Here is a 22269-nt window from a genome sequence, read left to right as displayed (position 1 = left end):
TAAAGCAATGCTTACACATATAATACTGGTCTCGAAGATTAATAAGCTGCAAGAGAAGCTAAGTTTCCACATATAATGTCGATCTTTTTTGCGCGTCATACATCACATAAATGTACCAGTAAAATTTTTAATAACGACATAAATGTCTCATCTTCTGGGCTCGAAATTCTTCAGGTGGTCGTCCCCAAAGAGTTGATTTTTAAATGAGATCCAAACGCTCTGTGATTTAAGAAATTCGTCGTACATTCTCTCACATAGTTTACTTTGAAAGTAACGCTTTTCAAAGCAATATTTTTACGTGACCTATTAGAAATAGGTCCGTTTCAGCAGTTGCCAGAGAGCGCCAGATAACAGGCGTCACTGCACGTGGGCAGCTACGATGACGCAGGAAGCCCGCATGTTAGTACGTGTGAAACATTAAAAGAACTTGCTTTAAAACGAATCTAATGTAAACAGCTGTCACGTCACGCTCATTGGAGACAATTTGTTGTTACGAAGCATTGCATAGTCTTCCTAAAGCCTTTGACACACTTTGCTGTCGGCAGACGCTTGTATGAGCACTGTGTTTTGTTGTATATGGCGCATTTCCTTTGCAACTTAAGTTTTATTTTAGTTTTTTTTCTCTCGTTCATGTTTTGTTGCTGCAGTATTATTCTGCGGTAGCGGGATACAGTAATATTTTTTGTTAGAGTATTGGTTCTTACCAGTCAAAATCACAAAAATTTAACTGAAAACTGAAACAATGAAAAATTCCCGGAATTAAAAAAAATTCCCGGGTTTTTCCCGGTTTTCTCCCGGATGAAAAAATTCCCGGATTTTTCCCGGATCTCCCGGTTGTCCCAGGTCGTATACACCCTGCTGCAGTAAAGAAACCCACCCGTGGCTGACCTTGTATGGCTATCGTGCGTGGCCACTTGGTGATGGGGGTTACCAGTCTTGAGATTGGTAGTGACATAGCCATCATGGACCAACGCAAGGATTTTCCGAATTACCAAAAAAGTCAATAGCTTAGGCGAATTTTTTGCACCTTACCCAAAGAGACACCAAAATGCAAAGAAGTTTTTCTAACAGAATGAAATGTGCTCTCTTGAATGATGTTAATGAATGTAATGTGATAGGTGTCTATTTTGAGATACATGACTTTAAACACGGGCGTATTTTGATACATTCATGTTTATTAGCAAATTTACAGGATGGTAGCACAGTAATTAAACACACAAGCCAGGCCAAAATTTGTGATATACTAAACACCAGACAGACAGTAGTTTGGCAAAAGACCAGGTTCGTAGCGCACTTTCTCCACTACTTATGCTTCGTTAAACTATGGGGCAAATTTCTCGACATGATTTGTTGCGCACTTTGAACTCAGATTATGCCAAATTCATTGCCTTCTGAACTCTACCTGCAACATTTGTGTGTAGTGCACACAAAGTTGTACCACTATACCCGGAAGCAAGAGTCTAGCTCTTTTACATTAGGAAAAGTGGAATGCCAAACTTGACGATTTCTTCACGACTTTCCGGACTCTGTAAACGTGGTCTTCACGAAAATGAGTCTAGCACCTCAACCAAGTCACAGATGAGCCTGAAATTTGGCATAAGTTCATGTAGGGCCCTCAGGTACATCCTGTACATATTTCATAAAAACTGAAGATGGTCGAGCAGAGATCACCTTCTAAACTGGGACACTTGACATGGAATGACCCAATTGTCATTTTTATTTTTGCCCGCGTTTGTTGCCGAGTGTATGTACTGACGTCATTGTCGCTATATTGTGTTCGCTGGAACTAGCAGTTTCCGCCATATTGATGATGTCATGCGTCAAAGCAAACGGGTGGAATCGGACGCTTCTGTAATGGCGGTAAGTCGTCCATATTAAACATGCCAGTTAAAAACCAGTGAAAGTTTTACTTAATACATCATTTACAGGCGCTCTCTCGCTATTACGGCGACGATTTATTGTATATGTACTGTATATTCAGTTTCTAGGAATTGCTCTTGCTGATACTTCTTTGGATATAGTTCTCCGTAAGAATGAGGTATACAGTATGCAATGGATGAGTGAATGAATTGGTTGTAGGAAATTTCCACAATCGTCGAGTCTTCAGTATTATTATAATATTTATACAATTATATTGACAAAGAAGTGTAGTGTGAAAAGAACGTCACAAGGAACATAGAAATAACCCTTTTTACAGTCTAGATAAAATTATGAATAAAGGCGACTACCAAAGATCTATTTACAGTTAAGAAAAGCTTGCTGCCAAGATAGGCCTATATGAATTCCACCTGCACACAGTACACACTATCTGATGTGTGTTGGGGCTTATGGGCGCTCAACATCGAGGTCTTCAGCGCACACTATCTGATCAAAAGGATCTGGACACCTTTGAGAGGACATTAATATGGGGACCCATCGCCTTCATGAATGCTTGAAATATGCTGGGGAAATTTACAGTGGGGTGTAAAAAGTCGATAGAGTAATTGAAGACCATTCTTCCTCAAGAGCCAAAACCACAGAATTTAGTGATGTTGGGGGTTGGGGTCTGGAGTGAAGTCAACTTCCTATCTCATCTAAAAGTTCCATTGGCTTCAAGTCAAGCCAGTCCATTTCAGGTGCGTTATGGCTTTATGACAGTGTTTGCTGTCACGCTGATGCACCCATCATCTCTGAACTGTCCCTGTATTGCATGCAGTAGACAATGCTGTAAAATGTGTTCATATCCTTATGCATTTAGTATTTTCGGTAATTTCCAAGAATGACTGCCTATCGAAGTCGTGGGGTCCAAACGACACATATCGAACATGCGATTGTAAATCGATAATGCGAGTCTCGTGGCGGGCGTTATGATCAATTACTTGTGATCAGTTTTCCGTCGTTCATTTATTTGCTCTTTGCTCTGCGAATTATTTGTGACTTGCTTGGGAAACTCAGACGATTTCTGTGGATTGTGAATATGGCTGGCTCTGGGACTTAACAGCTGAGGTCATCAGTCCCCTATAACTTAGAACTACTTAAACCTAACTAACCTAAGGACATCACACACATCCATGCCTGAGGCAGGGTTCGAACCTGCGACCTTAGCGGTCGTGCGGCTCCAGACTGAAGCGCCTAGAACTGCTCTGCCACCCGGGACGGCGATTGTGAGTATGATGTCTGGTGTTCCTGACGTTTCTTCGGCGGATTCTTTCAATGGAAAAATTCTCATTCCATGCATATCCAGCGTAGAAAATTGACTTTTTGCCGCAAATATGCAGTTCTATCGGACGACGGAAGGAGGGACTGTGTTGACTGTGGTGCTGCGATGTGTGTAAAACTTCGTAAGAGGCGGTTCGATGCTGAAATACCGTTTCCAATTCACTGAGGACAGTGCGGAAAACGAACGAGTATCAGGAAGAATACGTGGTTCGACTCTTCCAAGTTATCCATCCAGACCAGCGTAATTCTTCTATCGTGCTGGATTCGAGAATACACATTGCAAGCAACAGCTTCAGAAACTGAGTTATTTGCAAATACCGTCTGTAACTATTTCGGGTTTTGCCGAGAAGTCTGTTATGCGGTAGTGACAAATGACAGTGTACCAATAGGTAGAGCAAGTAAGATTGCGGAAGTTGACGAATCTCATACAGCTAGACGGAAGAGCCAGAGAGGACGATCTTCAAAAAGCGAACTCGATCACATTTGGGTATTCGGTGGAATAGAAAGAGACTCGCGGAAGTGTTTCGTTGTCAGAGTATTGTCCAGAGACAAGGTCACTTTAGTGGGTCTCATAAAGCAGTTCATACTCCCTGCTGCTAAAGCCATTACAGACGGGTTTCAGTCGTACAAGACTCTGAAAGGATTCGACACGAATTCGTGAACCACTCTGTGGAGTTTGTGCCTTCGGATGACCCCAGTGTCCACACACAGAATATTGAGCGACTATGGAAATCTGTGAAGTTTGCCATTAAAAGAGAAGGGCGTCCAGGACAAAGATGAACTGTACTTGTTTCAGTACCTCTACTTCTACAACTTGCGTTTGCAGGGATCTGCCGATATTCTTGCCTGATATTGGCAGAGTTTGCCCAGGCACATCACATCGCGTTACATGGACTTTCACATGACGATAACACCGACAACGAATAAGGTAAGTCGTGTCCTTTGTAATTGCAAGTGTTTTTTTAACGCTCTTGTTTTGTCGTTGCTGTTGTGACCACCGTAAACATACTCATAACGCCTGCCACGGGACTCGCATTATCGATCTACAATCGCAAGTTCCATATGTGTCGTTTGGACCCCGCGACTTCGACAGGCAATCATACTTGGAAATTACCATACTTTCTTCAATGCAATAAGGAAACCACACCCTGTCCAATGGCATCCCTGTTTACCTCACCTCGAGAACCACTTTGCTGCTTGACTACTGTATCCCGTTCCTTTTAAATCCCTATGCACTGTCATTGCGCCAGCTGGACCGCTGGTAACACTTTGTAACTCACGGGTGATTCCTTCGGCTGATTTCATGCGATTTTTCACAATGTAATTGCTCAAAGGTCTCTTGCTATTAGCAGAAGAGATTTGTTTGATCGTTTCTGCTGTGGTTGTCGACTTGGGCAGCTTTAAGAGGATCGTGACAACTACTGGTCAATTCTGCTTTACATAGCGCTGTCGGGATACTTTCGGTCCGACACTGAACGTTCAGCAGATGACTAGACACTTTCCACGTGCCGCACGTTTTACTACATACGACTTATGCGGAATGTGCCACGAGCGACAGAATGGCGGTAATGTAATGAACTTTATTGCCCCTTAATCCACAAGTTCCTTCTCCGTAGAAAATTACCGATATCATGAAGTAGGAATATCTATGGAGTGAGCCTTCAGATGCACGCAACAGAATTTTTGTGGTCAGCATGCATTCCCTTCGAAAGAAGATACCGCACTTACCTATGAAAAGTAATTGTTTCTCCTTTCCTGTATTTCGATTTGCATATGCAGCAGTCACGATTATTCATTGTTATTGTTATTAATAAGTAAACACACAAAAGCAGGAGAAATGTCTGTAATAATCAAGTTACGGTCTTCTTTGGAAAATGTAAACAACCAATAACCAAAAGTAAGGTGACTATTACCACATGATATTGACGATATGTGCAGTATGCTATGTTTACTTCACAGATATTCTTGGCTTATGTTTATGATCCATTGTTATGACCATAGAGATTGGTTATCAACGATACGCTAGTCAGTTGTTGAAGTTTTGGAGATACAGGGATTAAGAATTAGAAAGAGTGGAAGTGGCGAAACCTTGCGTTACATTTTAGGTCCAGTATTAAGAATCAGTTGTTCTAAAAGCGAATATGAGCGCGAAAGCATATATGAATTTAATTAGTTTTATTTTTAGAAGGAATGACATCTGGATGCGTAGCAACTGAGTGTGTTGTTTGGTTCTAATTCGACAATACTACTTTGTTTCTAACCGTTAACGATTCTTTTATTGTTGTTGGTTAGTAACGTCGGAATGTCGTGGGAATCAACTTGATTTAATTGTGGCGAAAGGAGACTGCTCATTGGGTGAAAGTCACGGACGTGTTTTAGCAAGAACATTCTGTTGCCATTTTCGATTGAAAACGTGCAATGTAAACGATGTTAGCAGTTGTATGTCAGTAACACTTCTCGTGTCACTCGAATACTTTAGTTTTGATATTGGATATTTTTTTCTTCAAAATGGGGGTGTTTCTCGAAGTTATTAAACCGTTTTGCAGTATTCTTCCCGAAGTAACGAAGCCAGAAAGGAAAGTTTCCTTTCGTGAGAAAATGTTATGGACAATAATAACACTTTTTATTTATCTTGTTTGCTGTCAGATTCCTCTATTTGGAATAATGAGTTCAGATTCTGCAGATCCTTTCTATTGGACACGTGTAATTTTAGCTTCAAATAGAGGGACATTAATGGAACTTGGCATTTCACCAATAGTAACTTCTGGTATGATTTTACAAGTTCTGGAGGGAACGAAGATAATTGAGGTAGGAGATATACCACGAGATAGGGCGATTTTTAATGGTGCACAGAAGCTTCTTGGTTTAATAATAACTAGTTGCCAGGCGGTTGTCTATGTTTTATCTGGTATGTATGGCGATCCAAGTGAAATGGGTACTGGTGTATGTTTGATTATAATAATTCAGCTAGTGATAGCAGGAATGGTAGTAATTTTGTTTGATGAACTTCTACAGAAAGGCTATGGTGTGGGATCAGGCATATCTCTGTTTATTGCGACGAACATTTGTGAAACTGTTACGTGGAAAGCTTTCAGCCCGACGACTGTAAACACAGGACGTGGTACGGAGTTTGAGGGAGCTGTCGTCGCCCTGTTCCATTTACTTTCAACTCGCAAGGACAAAATTCGGGCCGTGAGGGAGGCCTTTTATAGACACAACTTGCCAAATCTTATGAACCTATTGGCCACGATTCTCGTTTTCGCGATTGTAATTTATTTTCAGGTAAGAAGATCTTCACCTTTGGTTTAATTATGTGTATTTTTCATTCTAAATATGTATGTTTATTGTAAAAAGTAGGTGTGTGCTATTCGTTATGTATACGAGACAGCTGTGTACAGTATGTATACAATTGTTTCTTAGGAGACAGTGCCTTGCTAAGGTTTGGACTAAATCTGACGCAATAGTACTCAGTTGTGGCACAAACAGAAAGCAGAGTAAATGGCACGAGATTTCTGTGTAACAATCATGTGGTGTACTTAATTGCGGTATTAAGAAGTGTCATCTGTCTGCGATGTATTAATAATTATTTAATGTAGTTGGTTCTTCATTATATCACTTAAGAAGTTGCTTATTGGGGAACTGCATTGTAAGACCACTGCGATGAAATAATGGAAATGCAGGAGGGAAATAAAAACTGCGATACGAGCAGCAGCCGACAGCGACGTTGAAAACATGTAAGACAAACACGTTATATTTTCAAGCTATCGGTACGCACATAAATTACACACGTAAGACTGGTTACGGGTCAGTTCTAGTGTCCGATTCCACCCGTCGGTTTTGACCAATGACGTAATGTGTGTTGTTATTTTGTTAATGCCGCAGATTGTACTGTTAAATGCTTTCTCTGGATTTCGTCTTAACTCGCGTATATTAAAAATATGATGTATAGTGTTTTGTTTTCGGTATCTTTTGTTGATGAAAGTATTCGTGATTTATAAGATTCTGCTTTCTTACCCAATTGCTTTTCATTATGGATGAGTCAGTTGTTTTTACAGCGAAACTGTTCCTTGACGGAATGACTGACCGTAAATGAACTATAAGGCTTTTACAATCATGGGGAATTATTGCAGAATTGTGCAAGTGCAGTGTTTGTGGTAATTATATGGTGTTGAAAAAGGTTAGATCGTATGCCACTGTAGTTGAATGATTTTCATTTTGTACGGAAGTCTGCGGGAAATTTATAAAGTGCTGGGGATCATTGGGATGGGGGATTGTTATAGTTGAAGTAGACGAGTCACATTTTGGAAAGAGAAAATATGCAAGGGGGCGTGAGTTTGTTTTTGCTTTGGGTTTTTGGAGTAATAATTTCTGGAAGGGATTGTGCTGATGTTGTATTTAGGGTCGTTCCAAATTGTGCCCCGAAGAAGTGTTAACAGCTTCAGTTGAAGAATATGTGGAAGTAGGGTCAATAGTGATGGCAGATGGGTTTTCTTCCTACAAGGGGTTGGGTGACAGGAGTTATCATTTGGTTGTTAATCTCAATACTGAGTTTAAAGATCACAAAACTGGGTCATGTACAGATACTATGGAGGGTGTGCTGGGGGGGGGGGGGGGGCTGTAAAATCTGTTGTTGTGCGGGAAAGAGAAGTATTGCAAGGCCATTTAGACGACTACTGTTGGAGGCAAGAGAATTCCTACAGGTTACTGTGTATTTGCAGCATTTATGAAAACAGTCTGCAAAACGTACAGGCCTCGTTTTGTTAGATGTGGGTGGGATTCATATTTTTTTCTTGTTTTCTGTTGTTATTTTTTTCCATGGTCTGTGGGTTTGGTACCTTTTTGGTTTCTCCATGTGGAGGATTTTCTATCGTTTTAATATTTCTTGGGTACAATGGTGGGGCGATGGTTTAGTAGTTGTGTCTTCTGCCTGTGGGTTTACGTGTTTGAATTGTGATATCATTTGTACTTCTTATTTTTAAATTTTGGGTCCGCTTGGGGGCGGGTGGTGGGGAAGAATTGATTTTGATGGTGGCTCTTTCGTACCTGGCAGTTAGTGTTTATTATTAATTTTTTGATTAGTTATTCTGGTTTTTGCATTTCGTTATAGTTTGACTCTCTACTATTACTATTTCTTATTGTGCCCTTATTTTATTCTTATTGTTAGCCTCGATCTTTCACTCCTTTGGAAGTTCATATGTGGTAAGTTTCCCTTTATATAGCCAATTTTATTTTGCTCTACTTATGTCAATTTTGCTTTCATTCCTGAGGAACAAATTATATCGTTTGTCATTTTCGAGCTATTGTAGCTGGTGTGAGTTACGTTTAGTATTGTTATCAGTTCCAAGGTTCTGTTTTTTTTAGTTTTTTTGAGTGTGTAATGATGTTTGTAAAGATTTCATTTTTGGAAATGTTTTCTTTACTGCTTTTGACAATAATGTTCTTTGAAATGGATTAGTAAGTTTGTCCTATATAGAAGAATTCTTTTGTCGATTCCTAGGTAGGCAAGTTCTGCGTTTTTACAACATATGTTCGCAATAGTTTCTCTCAGTGTTTCCATTGCTTCTTTCCTCTCTGTACTTCCGTAACAAACAAACACTTTATTTATTGCAGTAGTACAGAAAGTAACAGCAAAATTGAAATCGTACAACATAATACTGCACGTGATTACTTGTAAAGACGCTGAAAATAGTGATTTGTGGAATCGGTAACTACAGTTAACCTACATTGATATATTATTTACCATGAAAAGCGTGGAACAGATAACCGGAATTTATGTTTATAGATGAATTGTAGTTACCGATTCCAAACATTCCATGATTTATTATGCACATCGTTTTTCCAAATATAGGCCAATTCTAGTTACCGGTTCCCACCATTCTATGGTTGAATAGATGGATCTGGTAGCTAGATCTGACCTATGTAGTTCAATTCTAGTCACAGATTCCAACCATTCTAAGACGTCTTTGCAGCAGGTTTGTGCACTGAAATGTGATGGGATTTCCGCAGTACTACTTGCTCTACGAACTACCGCAGAAAGTTATTGGCTCTGAGCACTATGGGACTTAACATCTATGGTCATCAGTCCCCTAGAACTTAGAACTACTTAAACCTAACTAACCTAAGGACATCACGCAACACCCAGCCATCACGAGGCAGAGAAAATCCCTGACCCCGCCGGGAATCGAACCCGGGAACCCGGGCGTGGGAAGCGAGGACACTACCGCACGACCACGAGATGCGGGCGCAGGAAGTTATTATTATTGGAATCGGTAACTAGAATTTACCTCATATATTATAGGTCAATTCCAGTTAACGATTCCAACTATTGGGTGGTTCATTAATTAGATCGTTTCTCCAGAACGTGTGTTAAGCATGAAATCATCTGCAGCCGTTAAGTGCTCCCTGAACTTCTGCGAAAAAGTTAGTAATATTGGAATCGGTAAGTAGAATTGAACACATATATGTCAGTTCTAGTTATCGAGTTCAATATTTGTTACTTTTTATGATTTTTCGTACTTGCGCACCTGCTCTTTTAGGATTTAGCGTGTTGGTTTCGCCATATTTCATGTTACTTATTCCTATTTGTTATCATTCACTTTATTTTTCCGTTGCTCTGTTGTAACTTAGTTTCTTCCCGGCAAAACCCCAAATTTCTTGCGCTTCTCCGTTTGAATGAATAATTAAAATTAACGCAATTTTATAATAGTACGATTTCAACATGCGCTATAGTGTAATGCAGTTTAATGATTCTTTGTGCCCCCCTACTCGCATAAACCATGATAATAATTCTAGTCAGACAATTTTTTTCGATTCTTGTCTTTATTTATTTTCTTTATCTTCAACGCGTTTGGATGTAATTCGTGCGTTTACAAATAATAATAGCGTTAAACGTGAGCGTAATTTTATCGCATACTACATTCGTTTGTTTACGAGTATGATCTGTACATTTCATAGATTCACTCTGTGCAGAGGCTTTGCCTTAGGTACTACGTCATTGGTCAAAGCCGACGAGTGGAATCGGACACTACCAGATTTCTGAAATTTTAAATGGCGGAACCGCAGAGAGAGTAGTGGCTCTAACGTGCTAAACGTAGTCGTTCCTATTTCGTGAATTACAGTGTTAGTCGTTCCAACCCCGTTAATTAAAGTGCGATATGCAAAATACTACGCTGCTAATGTAGACAGTGTAATGTCATTGCAGTTACCTCGTGTTTCGTGGATCTCATAAGAAATGACATATTTCAGGAATGAGAAACGAGTCGAGTGGACTACGTGTTAATCGAGAGAACCAGTTACATATTAATTCTGTAGGCTGTAATTAATTACTGGCACCTAAGCTTAAATTATTATATGTTCTTTTTGCTTAGAGACATAAACGCAATATAGTTGCCAGTAAAGCAGCTTTAGAAAAAGCAACTGCTTCCCCAGCTGTACAAAATATGCGGTTGATACTGATTGTTTCTTATGAAACTATGACTATACTGATAACCAATTAAGAATAACATTGCGACGTGCTAATGGGAGTTTCAACTCATGAATACAATTAATTCGATGAGTAACCGTTTTAACTACTGATATGCAATTTATCCACATTTATTGTACCGTAACAAATCATATAAAAAGGATGTGTTTTCAGTAGATGCCCCGGTACATAGAAACAAATTGCTTTCGTACTATACTACGCAGCTTAGAATACGAAAACTACAGTTGTTTATCTCTTGAACTAAAAAAAACTGTTCTCCATACACAGATAACAATTAACGTTTAAAATTTTGTATACTGGTATAAGACTTCCTGGCGTGGTTTATGTGCTCGTGCTTGGAAAAAGTTTGATGTGTTTGGCTGACTACATAATGCCTAATGTCCTCTGATCCTGTGTTCTGATTGAGGAGGTCGTGAGTCCTGTGTTCACATTGTGTAACAAAGGCACATCACGCAGCGTAATCTCGATTTCACAGTTTGCGTAGCTGTCGTGCCGTATTTGGTGATTTCGTATTTTTACCTGTTTATTGCACAAGTATACAGTTTCAATGCTAGGGCACAGAAAGGTCGTTCCAAGACATGTCCTTGTATTCTCGGTTTGTTTTGCGACAGTTCCAGGAAGTCCAGTACCGATATCTAAAAACTTTACTCAATTATATGCTACAGTGAAGAGCCAAAGAAACTGGTACACCTGCGTAAAATCGTGTAAAACCTTACTCAATTATACACTACACTGAAGAGCCAAAGAAACTGGTACACCTGCGTAACATCGCGTAGGGCCCCCGCGAGCGCGCAGAAGTGCCACAACACGACGTGGCATGGACGCGACAAATGTTTGAAGAAGTGCTGTAGAGGGTGTCGCATTGTTCTGCTGGAGTTGTCCAAGTGCGTTGGAATGCACAAGGAACATGAATGGAAGCAGGTGATCAGACAGGATGCTTACGTACGTGTCACCTGTTAGAATCCTATCAGGGGCACCATATCACTCCAACTGCACCCGTCCCACACCATTAGAGAGCCACCACCAGTTTGAACAGTCACCTTCTGACATGCAGATTTCCCTTCTGACATGCAGGGTCCTTGGATTCATGATACCCGTACACGTCCATCCGCTCGATACAATTTGAAACGAGACTCGACCGACCAGGCAACATGTTACCAGTCATCAACAGTCCAATGTCGATACTGACGAGCACAGGCGAGGCGTAAAGCTTGGGTCGTGCAGTCATCAAGGGTACATAAGTGGGCCTTTGGCTCCGAAAGCCCATATCGATGATGTTTAATTGAATGGTTCTCTTCAGCCGTCGTTGGTCCCGTTCTTACAGGATCTTTTTCCGGCTGCAATGATGTCTGAGATTTGATGTTTTACCCGATTCCTGATGTTCACAGTACACTCGTGAAATGGTCGTACGGGAAAATCCACGCTTCATCGCTACCTCGGAGATGCTGTGTCCCATGGCTCGTGCGCCGACTATAACACCATGCTCAAACTCACTTAAATCTTGATAACCTGCCATTGTAGCAACAGTAACCGATTTAGCAACTGCGCCAGTTTTTTGTTATATATAGGCGTTGTCGACCGCAGCGCCGTATTCTGTCTGTTTATATATCTGTGTATTTGAATACACATTCCTATACCAATTTCTTTAGCGTTTCAGTGTATTACATACCCTAATCTCTGCGACATAATCGGAGGATACGATCAAAAAATATTACAGTTGTTTAGCTAATTATCATTGCTGCCTCTTTGTAATTGTACTTCTCACACTGCAATTTCATGTATGATATTAATTCTCAACCTTACCACTTAACATTATTTAAAGGTGACTTTTACTCGGTAATCAACCGAAGAAGTGAACATTAACGCTATAAGGTAGTGTAAAGGAGATGATCATACGTCTTAAAGCCTTTCACATAAAAATAGAGGCTTGAATAGAATCCTTATTAGCCATTTAGCATCTTATCCATGCATTCAGTGTCGCCAAGGAGTGCAATAATGAAATAATCGAAACAAATGATAGAATTTCGAAGTCAAACCTCGACCTAGATTACGTTGAAGGAACTGTATGCTTTCGTTTTAATCCAAGTGTCTAATACTTCCTTAAATGTATCTAGAGATAGGTTTTTTATTGTATGTTGTAGTTCTTAAAGCTTAGATATCTGTGCTAGACTGAAAGCTTTGAAAATGGTACGCCTGTTTTTCCCCTACAGTTTTTACCTGTATTGTGGATATCTACATTTTATCTGAAGTTGAAATATTTCAAACTCTTTTCCTCGTACATTTATTCTTCAATAGTATTTGTGACTGCTAATAACAAAAATTAGTTTTGGAAGAACTGTTGTTCACACTGCAATACAAGACATAAAAATGATTTTATTTTAAACTTTGCCTCCGTAACTAGTATTCCAGCTGCTGTTCCATATTGTTATAAAGAGAGATTTGAAGAGATTCCAGCAGACATAAAGCAAAAAACTTAATGGAGGAGCCATTCATATAAAACATGGAGACGATACCTGAAAAACGATTCTTTTCGCACACTTAGCCTTGTTCCGATATCAACAAAGTATCGATAGCATCTGAAATGAGTTGTACACAATTCATCCTGCGATGATACAATATTTTTTTCAAATGAAGTAATGTAGAGTATATGTGATATTTTACTTGATTTTTCAGTAATGAAAATACTTTAGCAAAAAGACGCTTTTTCGAAGGTTTCCTAAAAAAGAGCAATTGCTGTAAATATTTAGGAGAAAACATTTATATTCTGAATCGTAATTGCACCAGATTTTGAAAATAAACGCTCACTGGACACGCGACGACAAGATATTGTAGAGCATATTTCTTCAAACACAGAAAAATTACTTTCATGTTTTCCCATTCTGCCGGCAGGTGTGGCCGTGCGGTTCTGGGCGCTTCAGTCTGGAACCGCATGACCGCTACGGTCGCAGGTTCGAATCCGGCCTCGGGCATGGATGTGTGTGATGTCCTTAGGTTAGTTAGGTTTAAGTAGTTCTAAGTTCTAGGGGACTGATGACCACCGATGTTAAGTCCCATAGTGCTCAGAGCCATTTGAACCCATTCTATAAATGGGTTGCTTCTTAAAAATATGACAGGGTTTGAGAAATAAAGAGATACTTCGTCACTGTGGTGTTTCCTTTTTATTATTGCGGCCTTGTGCTAGCTGTTAATAATGTTTCCAGAAGTCGTATTCCTGTGTTACAGTAGACGAAGCAGTATCTTGCTGTGATTCACTTGGGCCACGTTGTTGCTCAAAAACCATACTTCAGTAACGAGATTTGTTGCATGCGCAAAACATTACAAATATTTCTCTTCACCAATAGATGTTTTGGTGTCTGCTATCATAGAACATCTACATTAATAGTCTGCAAGCCATCTGATGGTGTGTGGTGGAGGGGACCTCTGATACTGTTAACTGATACCTCCTTCCCAGTTCCACTCGCAAATGTGGCGTGTGGAGAATGATAGTCGGTAAGTGTCTGTATTAGCTCTAATTTCTCGAAATTTTTCATCATGGTCATTTCGCAAGATGTATGTAGGAGAAAGTAATGTGTTGTCGGACTCTTTCCAGAAAGTATCTCTTGAAATTCAATGGCAAACCTCTCCGTGATTCACTACGCGTCTGTCCGCCCCCGGTAGCTGAGTGGTCAGCGCGACGGACTGTCGGGTTTGATTCCCGGCTGGGTCGGAGATTTTCTCCGCTCAGGGACTGGGTGTTGTGTTGTCCTGATCATCATCATTTCATCCCCATCGACGGGCAAGTCGCCGAAGTGGCGTCAAATCGAAAGACTTGCACCAGGCGAACGGTCTACCCGACGGGAGGCCCTAGCCACACGACATCATCATCACTACGCGTCTACTGCAGCGTGTGCCACTGGAGTTTGTTGAGCATCTTTGTTGCGCTATCGCGCTGACTATAAACGATCCCGTGACGAATCGCGCCGCTCTACGTTGGATCTTGTCTATCTCTTCTACTAATTCTACATGGTATTAAATGTCACCAAGGTACGAATTTTAATTTGTTGTATATTCCAACTGTCAAGAGTGTCCATAAATGTTTTCGATGTATATGTGGCTGTATGTCTTTCGATTAGTGAACGAGCTGTTAGGTATAATACACACATTTCGCCGAAAGAAAATAGGCTGTCACACAAAAAAATTCTCGTTCGTTCATTATTTAAGGCCAAGTATCCAGTGTGAGACAAATATTGTCTATTTTTGATAATTTAGCCGAACCTGTAGCCACACAAACCTCATATTTTTCGTGAGTTATCTTTTTTAGATATTTTGCTCCAGGCACATTAAAATTAGATTGCAGTTCCTTCATAAGATATTAAAAGCTTTTTCCTTCAACCATGTTAAAAGGTCACGTATCCATACAGATAAAAAATACCAATGACTGAACATTTTTTAAATATTTTATACCTCCCTCTGTAGTAAAAAAGTCATTTACAAAAACTTCCAGTTTAAGTATAATGTTTAAATACTAAATGTATTTCATTTACCTTGATTGGGCGATGTTCTCGAAATAACTTCCTTTAAGGTATTTTGCAATACTGTCTTCGTTCTATTTGCACAAAAGTCGACATCGTAATCAATACCAGACCTTTCTTTTCCAATTGATAATATTTCTATGTTTATAGCTGGACAGGATACAACAAACTGGTACCCTACATTGTTCTTGGTCATACCCGAGTAATTTAATGACAATATAGTGTTTGTACTACGTAAGTGAAAAATACTCGAACACAATAAGTAGACTGGACAGCCAGTGTTTCGTGCAGTTCTCTCTTGTCACAAACCACAATAAAAGCTAACAAACTATTGTCAAGAAGCACGCACTGCACAATTGCAAACCACAGCAACCAATATGGCCGACGAACAGATGAACAGGCCGGGTAGACAAAGGGTAGAGCGGACAGTGGAAGCAGTACCACAAGCTTCGTTTGATTAACGTTAGCAACCGTTATGACCACAAGAATGCTTTTGAAAGAAAGATCTCCCACTTCAAGTAGTTTATGGCTGGCTGAAATTTGTCCAACTGATGGCCAATGGCCGACCGATGTGGCCGAGCGGTTCTAGGCGCTTCAACCTGGAACCACGCTACCGCTACGGTCGTAGGTTCGAATCCTGCCTCGGGCATGGATGTGTGTGATGTCCTTAGGTTAGTTAGGTTTAAGTAGTTCTGAGTTCTAGGGGACTGATGACCTCAGATGTTAAGTCCCATAGTGCTCAGAGCCATTTGAACCATTTGATGACCAATGAGTGGTTGCAACTGAGTTTCGACTGACAGCATCTATTTCTTCTGGTGACTCCAAATCACTAAATAACCTTGCTTTGTATACGCAATGCTTTTTGTGCTCAGTATCATAGCCTTCTAGTTGAAGAAAATGAGTACTAGGTTACGGCTAGCCTTTTAAAGGGACAGTGCATCTCAACCTTGTGAAAATTCAATACATCCTAGTGCAATTTTAATCTCTTGAGGGATTTTTCGGCGGAAATTTGTTGTATATATAAATCCTGGGGCATCGAAATCAAAAGGATCTCACTATCCTCGTTGCTATAGTTGCAGGGCTAGATGAATTAACTTTATTGCAGCATAAAAACCAAACTGTAACATATACGACTCCATTTAATAGTACATTTAACTACAGAATAAACCATATACAAGACAAAGAGAAAACATAAGTTAGCGATGGCACCAAAGATAAACATTAAGAGCAGTAATCAGTGGCACTTAGCTTTACACTGTATGACACTGAACTTCACCCCCCCCCCCTCCCCCTCCTAGTGTCAGTGATAATTTCTACTGAACTGGATTTGTCCAGACTGGGTAACAAAGAGTCGTGCACAGGCTGATGATGGTAAATTAGAGGTAACCTCTGACGTCCATTGCAGCTGGTCTTTGACTGGCAGTGGTGGGGCTGTAGTGTTTATCGAATCTGTGGTGTGTGTAGATGAGCCCGTGCCATTGTAGGGTGCACAGAAATCAGATTTGAGCCTATCGATGATGATGGTGGTTGGTATACGCATAACATCAACTTTGAATGTCTTATCCCGCCCTACTGATGAGGCAGTCGAGTAGCTGCAATGGCTTGCATACTGCATCATGCCGTACAACGATATGATGATATTTCGGTAGTTCATCAAAAACAAAAGGGCGATGGGGCTGCTGATCCTTTGGAGTAAAGCGACATAGTTGCTGGATTTTTGTATGCAGCTTTTTTACGAAATTTGATGGGCCAGTGCAGTTGTCTGGAAGTTGACAAAGAACTGTCGGGCAGATGTAATGGCTGGGCATAAACAAGTTCTGCAATGTTGGTTTTCAGGTCTCCTCTCAGTGATGCACGGAGACCAGGAGGATGATGGGCAACGTCTCTGTCCACTGTTGTGACTTGTGAGATCGAAACGACATTTTCCATTGGCGGTGGATGCGTTCGACTAAACCATTCACTGCCAGGTGCTAAGCGGTGGTCCTGATCCGCTTCATACCGAGTAGGAGGACGAGTGCTTCGAACAGATATGGTTCACATTGTCTTCCCTGGTCTGTTGTAATTCGTAGAGGCACACTGAAATGTGCTATCTATACCCGTAGTTTCGGTGGTAATTTTGGCGATCGGGATCATGTCGGATCAGCGTGTAATACAATCGATGACTATAAGACAGCAGGTGTGTCTTTCTGGTGGTGGGAGAGGCCCTACAGGGTCTAGATGTACATGTTCAAATCTATGATCAGAGGAAGAAGTGTGCGAAGATGTGACCTAATGTGCTGGCCAACTTTATTCTGTTTACAGGCCATACATTGTCACATATATTGCTTGCAATCTTTGTACATGTGTGGCCAGACAAAAGTTGTCTTCACCATGTTGATAGTGACTCATACTCCATGGTGTGCCATGTTATGTAAAGAGGCGAGTGCCTATTGGCGAAAGTCAATAATCAGTCACAAACGATTACAGTTTGTTAATACAGCAGCCTAGTTGACAGTGACAGCGTAATACAGCGGAGATGTAAGCCTGATAGTTGTGCCAACAAATCTCGTAGCTCACTATCTGTTTGTTGCACTATGGTTCAAATGGTTCAAATGGCTCTGAGAACTATGCGACTTAACTTCTGAGGTCATCAGTCGCCTAGAACTTAGAACTAATTAAACCTAACCAACATAAGGACATCACACACATCCATGCCCGAGGCAGGATTCGAACCTGCGACCGTAGCGGTCGCTCGGTTCCAGACTGGAGCGCCTAGAACCGCACGGCCACTACTGCACTATGGTGATAGCTTCAGAATGAACTGCACGATTGATCACTTTGATCCGAGAGAGAGCATCACCTGTCACACTTAATTCTCCTTCATTGTGAGCAATATTGGTAGTGAACTGTTCAATACACCTGAGACGTCACAGCTGACATGGTGACGCTTTTACAGGACACTGGCAGAAAGAGTATATTAGTAGCTTGTGATCTGGAATGAGTGTCAAGTGATGTCCGCCAACATACGACGAAATTTGTTAATAGCAGAATGGGCAGCATACAGTCTGTGATCATACAGTAGATGGACCAGTTTTGTTGAGGCGGCGATAACTGAAAAAGTCTAAGAGCTTTCAGCTTTCATCTGTATGCTGTTGCAGTGCAGCACCAATGGCAGTAGCGGATGTGCCGATCATCAGGGCGAGAGACGCCTACGGAACTGGGTACGCTTACAGCGTAACTTCTAGGATAGCAGTCTTCAGCTGGGTGAATGCCAGCTTGGCCTCACTACTCCACTGAAGTGTGTCCTTCAGCTTTCGTGAACAATGTAAGAACTTATTCAAAGATGCAGCTACGAGGATATGATTGTGAACAAACTGACGGTAAAAATTGGTTATGCCAAGAAATTGTCATATTCTTTAATTGTCGTAGTCTGTGGAAACTTAAGTATAGTTTCTACTTTCTCTTGCGGTGGCCATATGCCTTACACATTGATAGTCTAGCCTAGGAACTGTACTTCAGCTGCTCTGAAGACACATTTTGATGGGCAATAAGCAGGCCATGTGCAGGTAGATGAGAGAGATCTGTTGTAAATGCGACAGGTGTTCAGCCTCTGGATCTGACATGACCAGGACGTCGTCAGTGTAGACATAAAAAAGTGTAAGTCATTTGTGGCTTCATACATGAACTTCTGAAATATTTGAGCAGCATTACAAAGTCCAAAAGGCATTCGAGTAAGTTGAAATAGTCTGAATGGTGCGCAGACGGTAGTCTTAGTAACACTGTCCAGTGCCACAGGAAACTAATAAGAATGGATGAACTAAGTCGAATATAGGGAATATATGCTTACAGTGGACATTGATACAGGGTATTGGATGTTGATCGGTAATGGTTGTGACGTTGTGCTGTCTGTACTCGCCACATGGACACACCCATTATTCTTCTTTGGGTTCACGTGTAGTGGAGATGCATAACTGCTGCTCGTTGGGTGCCAGATGTTTTGTGCAAGCATTGAGGACAATTTGTGCTGCAGTTTCTGGGATGTCAAGCGGCACAGTCGAGCAAGTCGTGGTCTGGGTGAAGTCAAAATATAGTGTGTTATTGAATGCTGCACAGGTGCTAGTGTGGGAGTGTGGCTTGTGATCTCAGGGAACTGTCTGAGCGGCTCTATGATTGGAGAATCACCTATAATTATCTATCCTGCTGTGCGCTTGGCTTGCTAGATTGTAGTGGTGTCAAGAAGGCGTCAGTTATCGAGGTCAGACAGGAGTCCTTAAAACGATAAAAAGTCCACTTCGAGTAGAGTGTGCGTAGAATAATATGGCTGGTAGATGCGCAGTCGGTGGGGTACATGTTGACGGGAGCGGTAGTGTTGAGGGTTGCGGGCAGGCTCTGTAGGGGAAATACTGAGCACTGGAGGGGAAGTGCCATTCTAAATTGAAGCATACGCTCAGTGGAGCCCCTCCAAGCTTACCTTGCATAGTAACCTTTGCAGTAGATTTATTGTCACCTCTGCTTTGGTTAGTATGTGGAAAGAATTCCGCAGAAAATGCAACAAAAGCAGCAATTTATTTTCACCTGGCTTTTTAACCATTTGTAGCTTTTGGAGAGGTGTAATGAGTGGTGAATTTTGAGTACAACCTACATTCCTCATGTTACTACGTTAAAATTTACTTCTTTTGCCAAAACAAAGCAAAGGTTATACAGCATCGCCTCACTGGCATGTTGTATGGACGCAGTGTTGAGAGAATCCTGAAACAGTGGTTCATAAAGGAACTTTGGAAAAGTAAAGTCAATAGCTTACAAAAATAAACATGTAATGTCTTCACTAATACTGTTCCAAAATCCAGACTTGTCGTTTCACCAGCTATCGATGGCTAAGAGCCACTGCATTCAATGAAGGAATTGTGTTCTTTCATCGAAAAAGTCTGTATTTAGTGGAACAACATGGCAGATAACGAAATCTTGCATAATAACCATAGGGCAAAATACTCTTCTCTTTGCGTGTATCATTTTCCAAAATTCCATTTCGATATCCCGAAACGTTTATGAAATATTAGAAATGTTGTGAATATTTCATTCTGGCTTTTTTCGCTGCCGCAACTGCAAATAAGTGTGTTACATCAGATCAATTTTCTTGATACTAGTGAAAGGTATAGACCTGTACCCAAATCTAAAGGAAAATTCAATATCTTAACTAAATTTCATATGCAGCATCATATTATGTATGTATCAAACCCAAAATCATAGCGACTCCTATTTTTCATTGCAAACTTTTTCGAATTTTGTGCAGTGTTTTACTTAGATGCAAATATCACAATAACTGTGTCCATTAACGAAATGATGGACATGTCATCATGAAGCTGACATGCAAAGCTATAAGTCACGCAAAAATGATTGTTTTTATTGAATAATTTCTGTAAAATCTTTTGGGAAAGATTGCAGGATCACTGACCAATTGAAAGAGGGCAAACAGTTCTGCCCTCACTTTCCAAACAAACAAATGAACTTGCCCAGTGCACTGGACGAAAATTGGTCACTGCGCGTCAACCACCATATCCTGTGCAGACTCTGTGGCATGTCATGTCTGCTACGATGAACTGCCATTCAGATTTGCGCTGTAGGCTTAAGTTCAACACTAAAGTGACATGACCATGCACAGCAATCATAGAATGAGTAGCGGCAAAAAGGTGGCTGTCATTAAAGTTGTGACGTGGTAGATGGGAGCATGAGTAGACTGTTATGTCAGTACTTGTCTGACAAAAACTGCAACTTTGTGTCATGCTCGGTTACAAATGGTCGATGACTTGTCTAGAGAGCCAGTGGCCATCAATACTGACTTTCTGCCCAATCCCCCATTTGTACAGCAGGCCACACTGGTGCACCTTGAAACCATACCGTTGGTGGTACCAGACGACTTTTCCTGGTGAAGGAGAGTGGCTGCATTTTCCCAGTGAGCGGTAGCGACAACATCGGCGACTAGTAGACTGGGTCCGTAATGCAGCAAATAGCGCAGTGAGGTCGGCAACCTGTGGCTGTAGTGTGTGAGGATGTAATCTGCCTGAGACTGTGGAAAAACGGTTGTATTACACGTGGATGGATACATTCCTGCTATGCGATCTGGAGTTTGGGGGAGTGCATCTAGATTGCTGGCACACACTGTCAATATCTTCTGTGCATCAGGTGGCAGGTGGCATAACACAGTATTCCGCAGAATATCGTCACTGAGTGCATTGTTCGCTAATATATGCTGTTGGCGAATTAGCGACGATAGGGTGAGATCGCTTACCTCTTTAGTCCGGAGTAGCTTATTCATTCTCTTCGCCTCAGATTGTGAGAATGAGGTAATCGGCGCTCTGGATGGTTATGTACCGATCAGTGCTCAGTGGCAATTCCACATTTTCTTGCACCTCTGTGGGCATATCTCCATTGAGTGCAGCAACTACATAACTTTACATGTGTACCGTACGCTAGCACTGACTGACTTTCTACAATGAAGCGCCAAAGAAACTGGTATAGGCATGCGTATTCAAATATAAATATATGGAAACAAGCAGAATACGTCGCTGCGGACGACAACGCCTATATATGACAAGTGTCTGGCGTAGTTGTTACATCGATTACTGCTGCTACAATGGCAGATTACCAAGATTTAAGTGAGTGGTGTTCTAATCGGCGCAGGAGTGCTGCGACACAGCATCTCCGAGGTAGTGATGAAGTGGGGATTTTCCCATATGACCGTTTCACGAGTGTACCGTGAACATCAGGAATCTGGTAAAACATCAAATCTCCAACATCACTGCGGCCAGAAAAAGATCCTGCAAGAATGGGATCAACGACGACTGAAGGGAGTCGTTCAACGCAACAGCAGTGCAACGCTTCGGCAAACTGTTGTTGATTCCAAGGCTGGGCTATCAACAAGTGTCAGAGTCCGAGCCATTCAACGAAACATCCTCGATAAGGGCTTTCGGAGCTGAAGACCCACTCGTGTACTCTTGATGACTGCACGACGCCATGCTTTACGTCTCGCCTGGGCCCATCAGCACTGACATTGGACTATTGATGACTGGAAACATGATGCCTGATCGGACGAGTCTCGTT

General features: G+C 41.2%; 1 protein-coding gene across 1 annotated transcript in view; it reads left to right on the top strand.

The window, feature by feature from the left end:
• The first annotated feature begins 5706 nt into the window (after positions 1-5706).
• LOC124622380 (protein transport protein Sec61 subunit alpha-like) overlaps positions 5707-22269 on the top strand; it is a 59533-nt gene continuing 42970 nt past the window's right edge. The window contains exon 1 of the mRNA XM_047148068.1: positions 5707-6480. Coding sequence (XP_047004024.1) covers positions 5707-6480 — 774 coding nt within the window. The remainder of the gene's footprint in view (positions 6481-22269) is intronic.

The sequence above is a fragment of the Schistocerca americana genome, chromosome 7, assembly GCF_021461395.2.
Source record: "Schistocerca americana isolate TAMUIC-IGC-003095 chromosome 7, iqSchAmer2.1, whole genome shotgun sequence".
Classification (NCBI taxonomy): Eukaryota; Metazoa; Arthropoda; class Insecta; order Orthoptera; family Acrididae; genus Schistocerca; species Schistocerca americana.
Note: the sequence above shows the minus strand (reverse complement) of the source record. Positions and strands in the feature narration are given on the sequence as shown.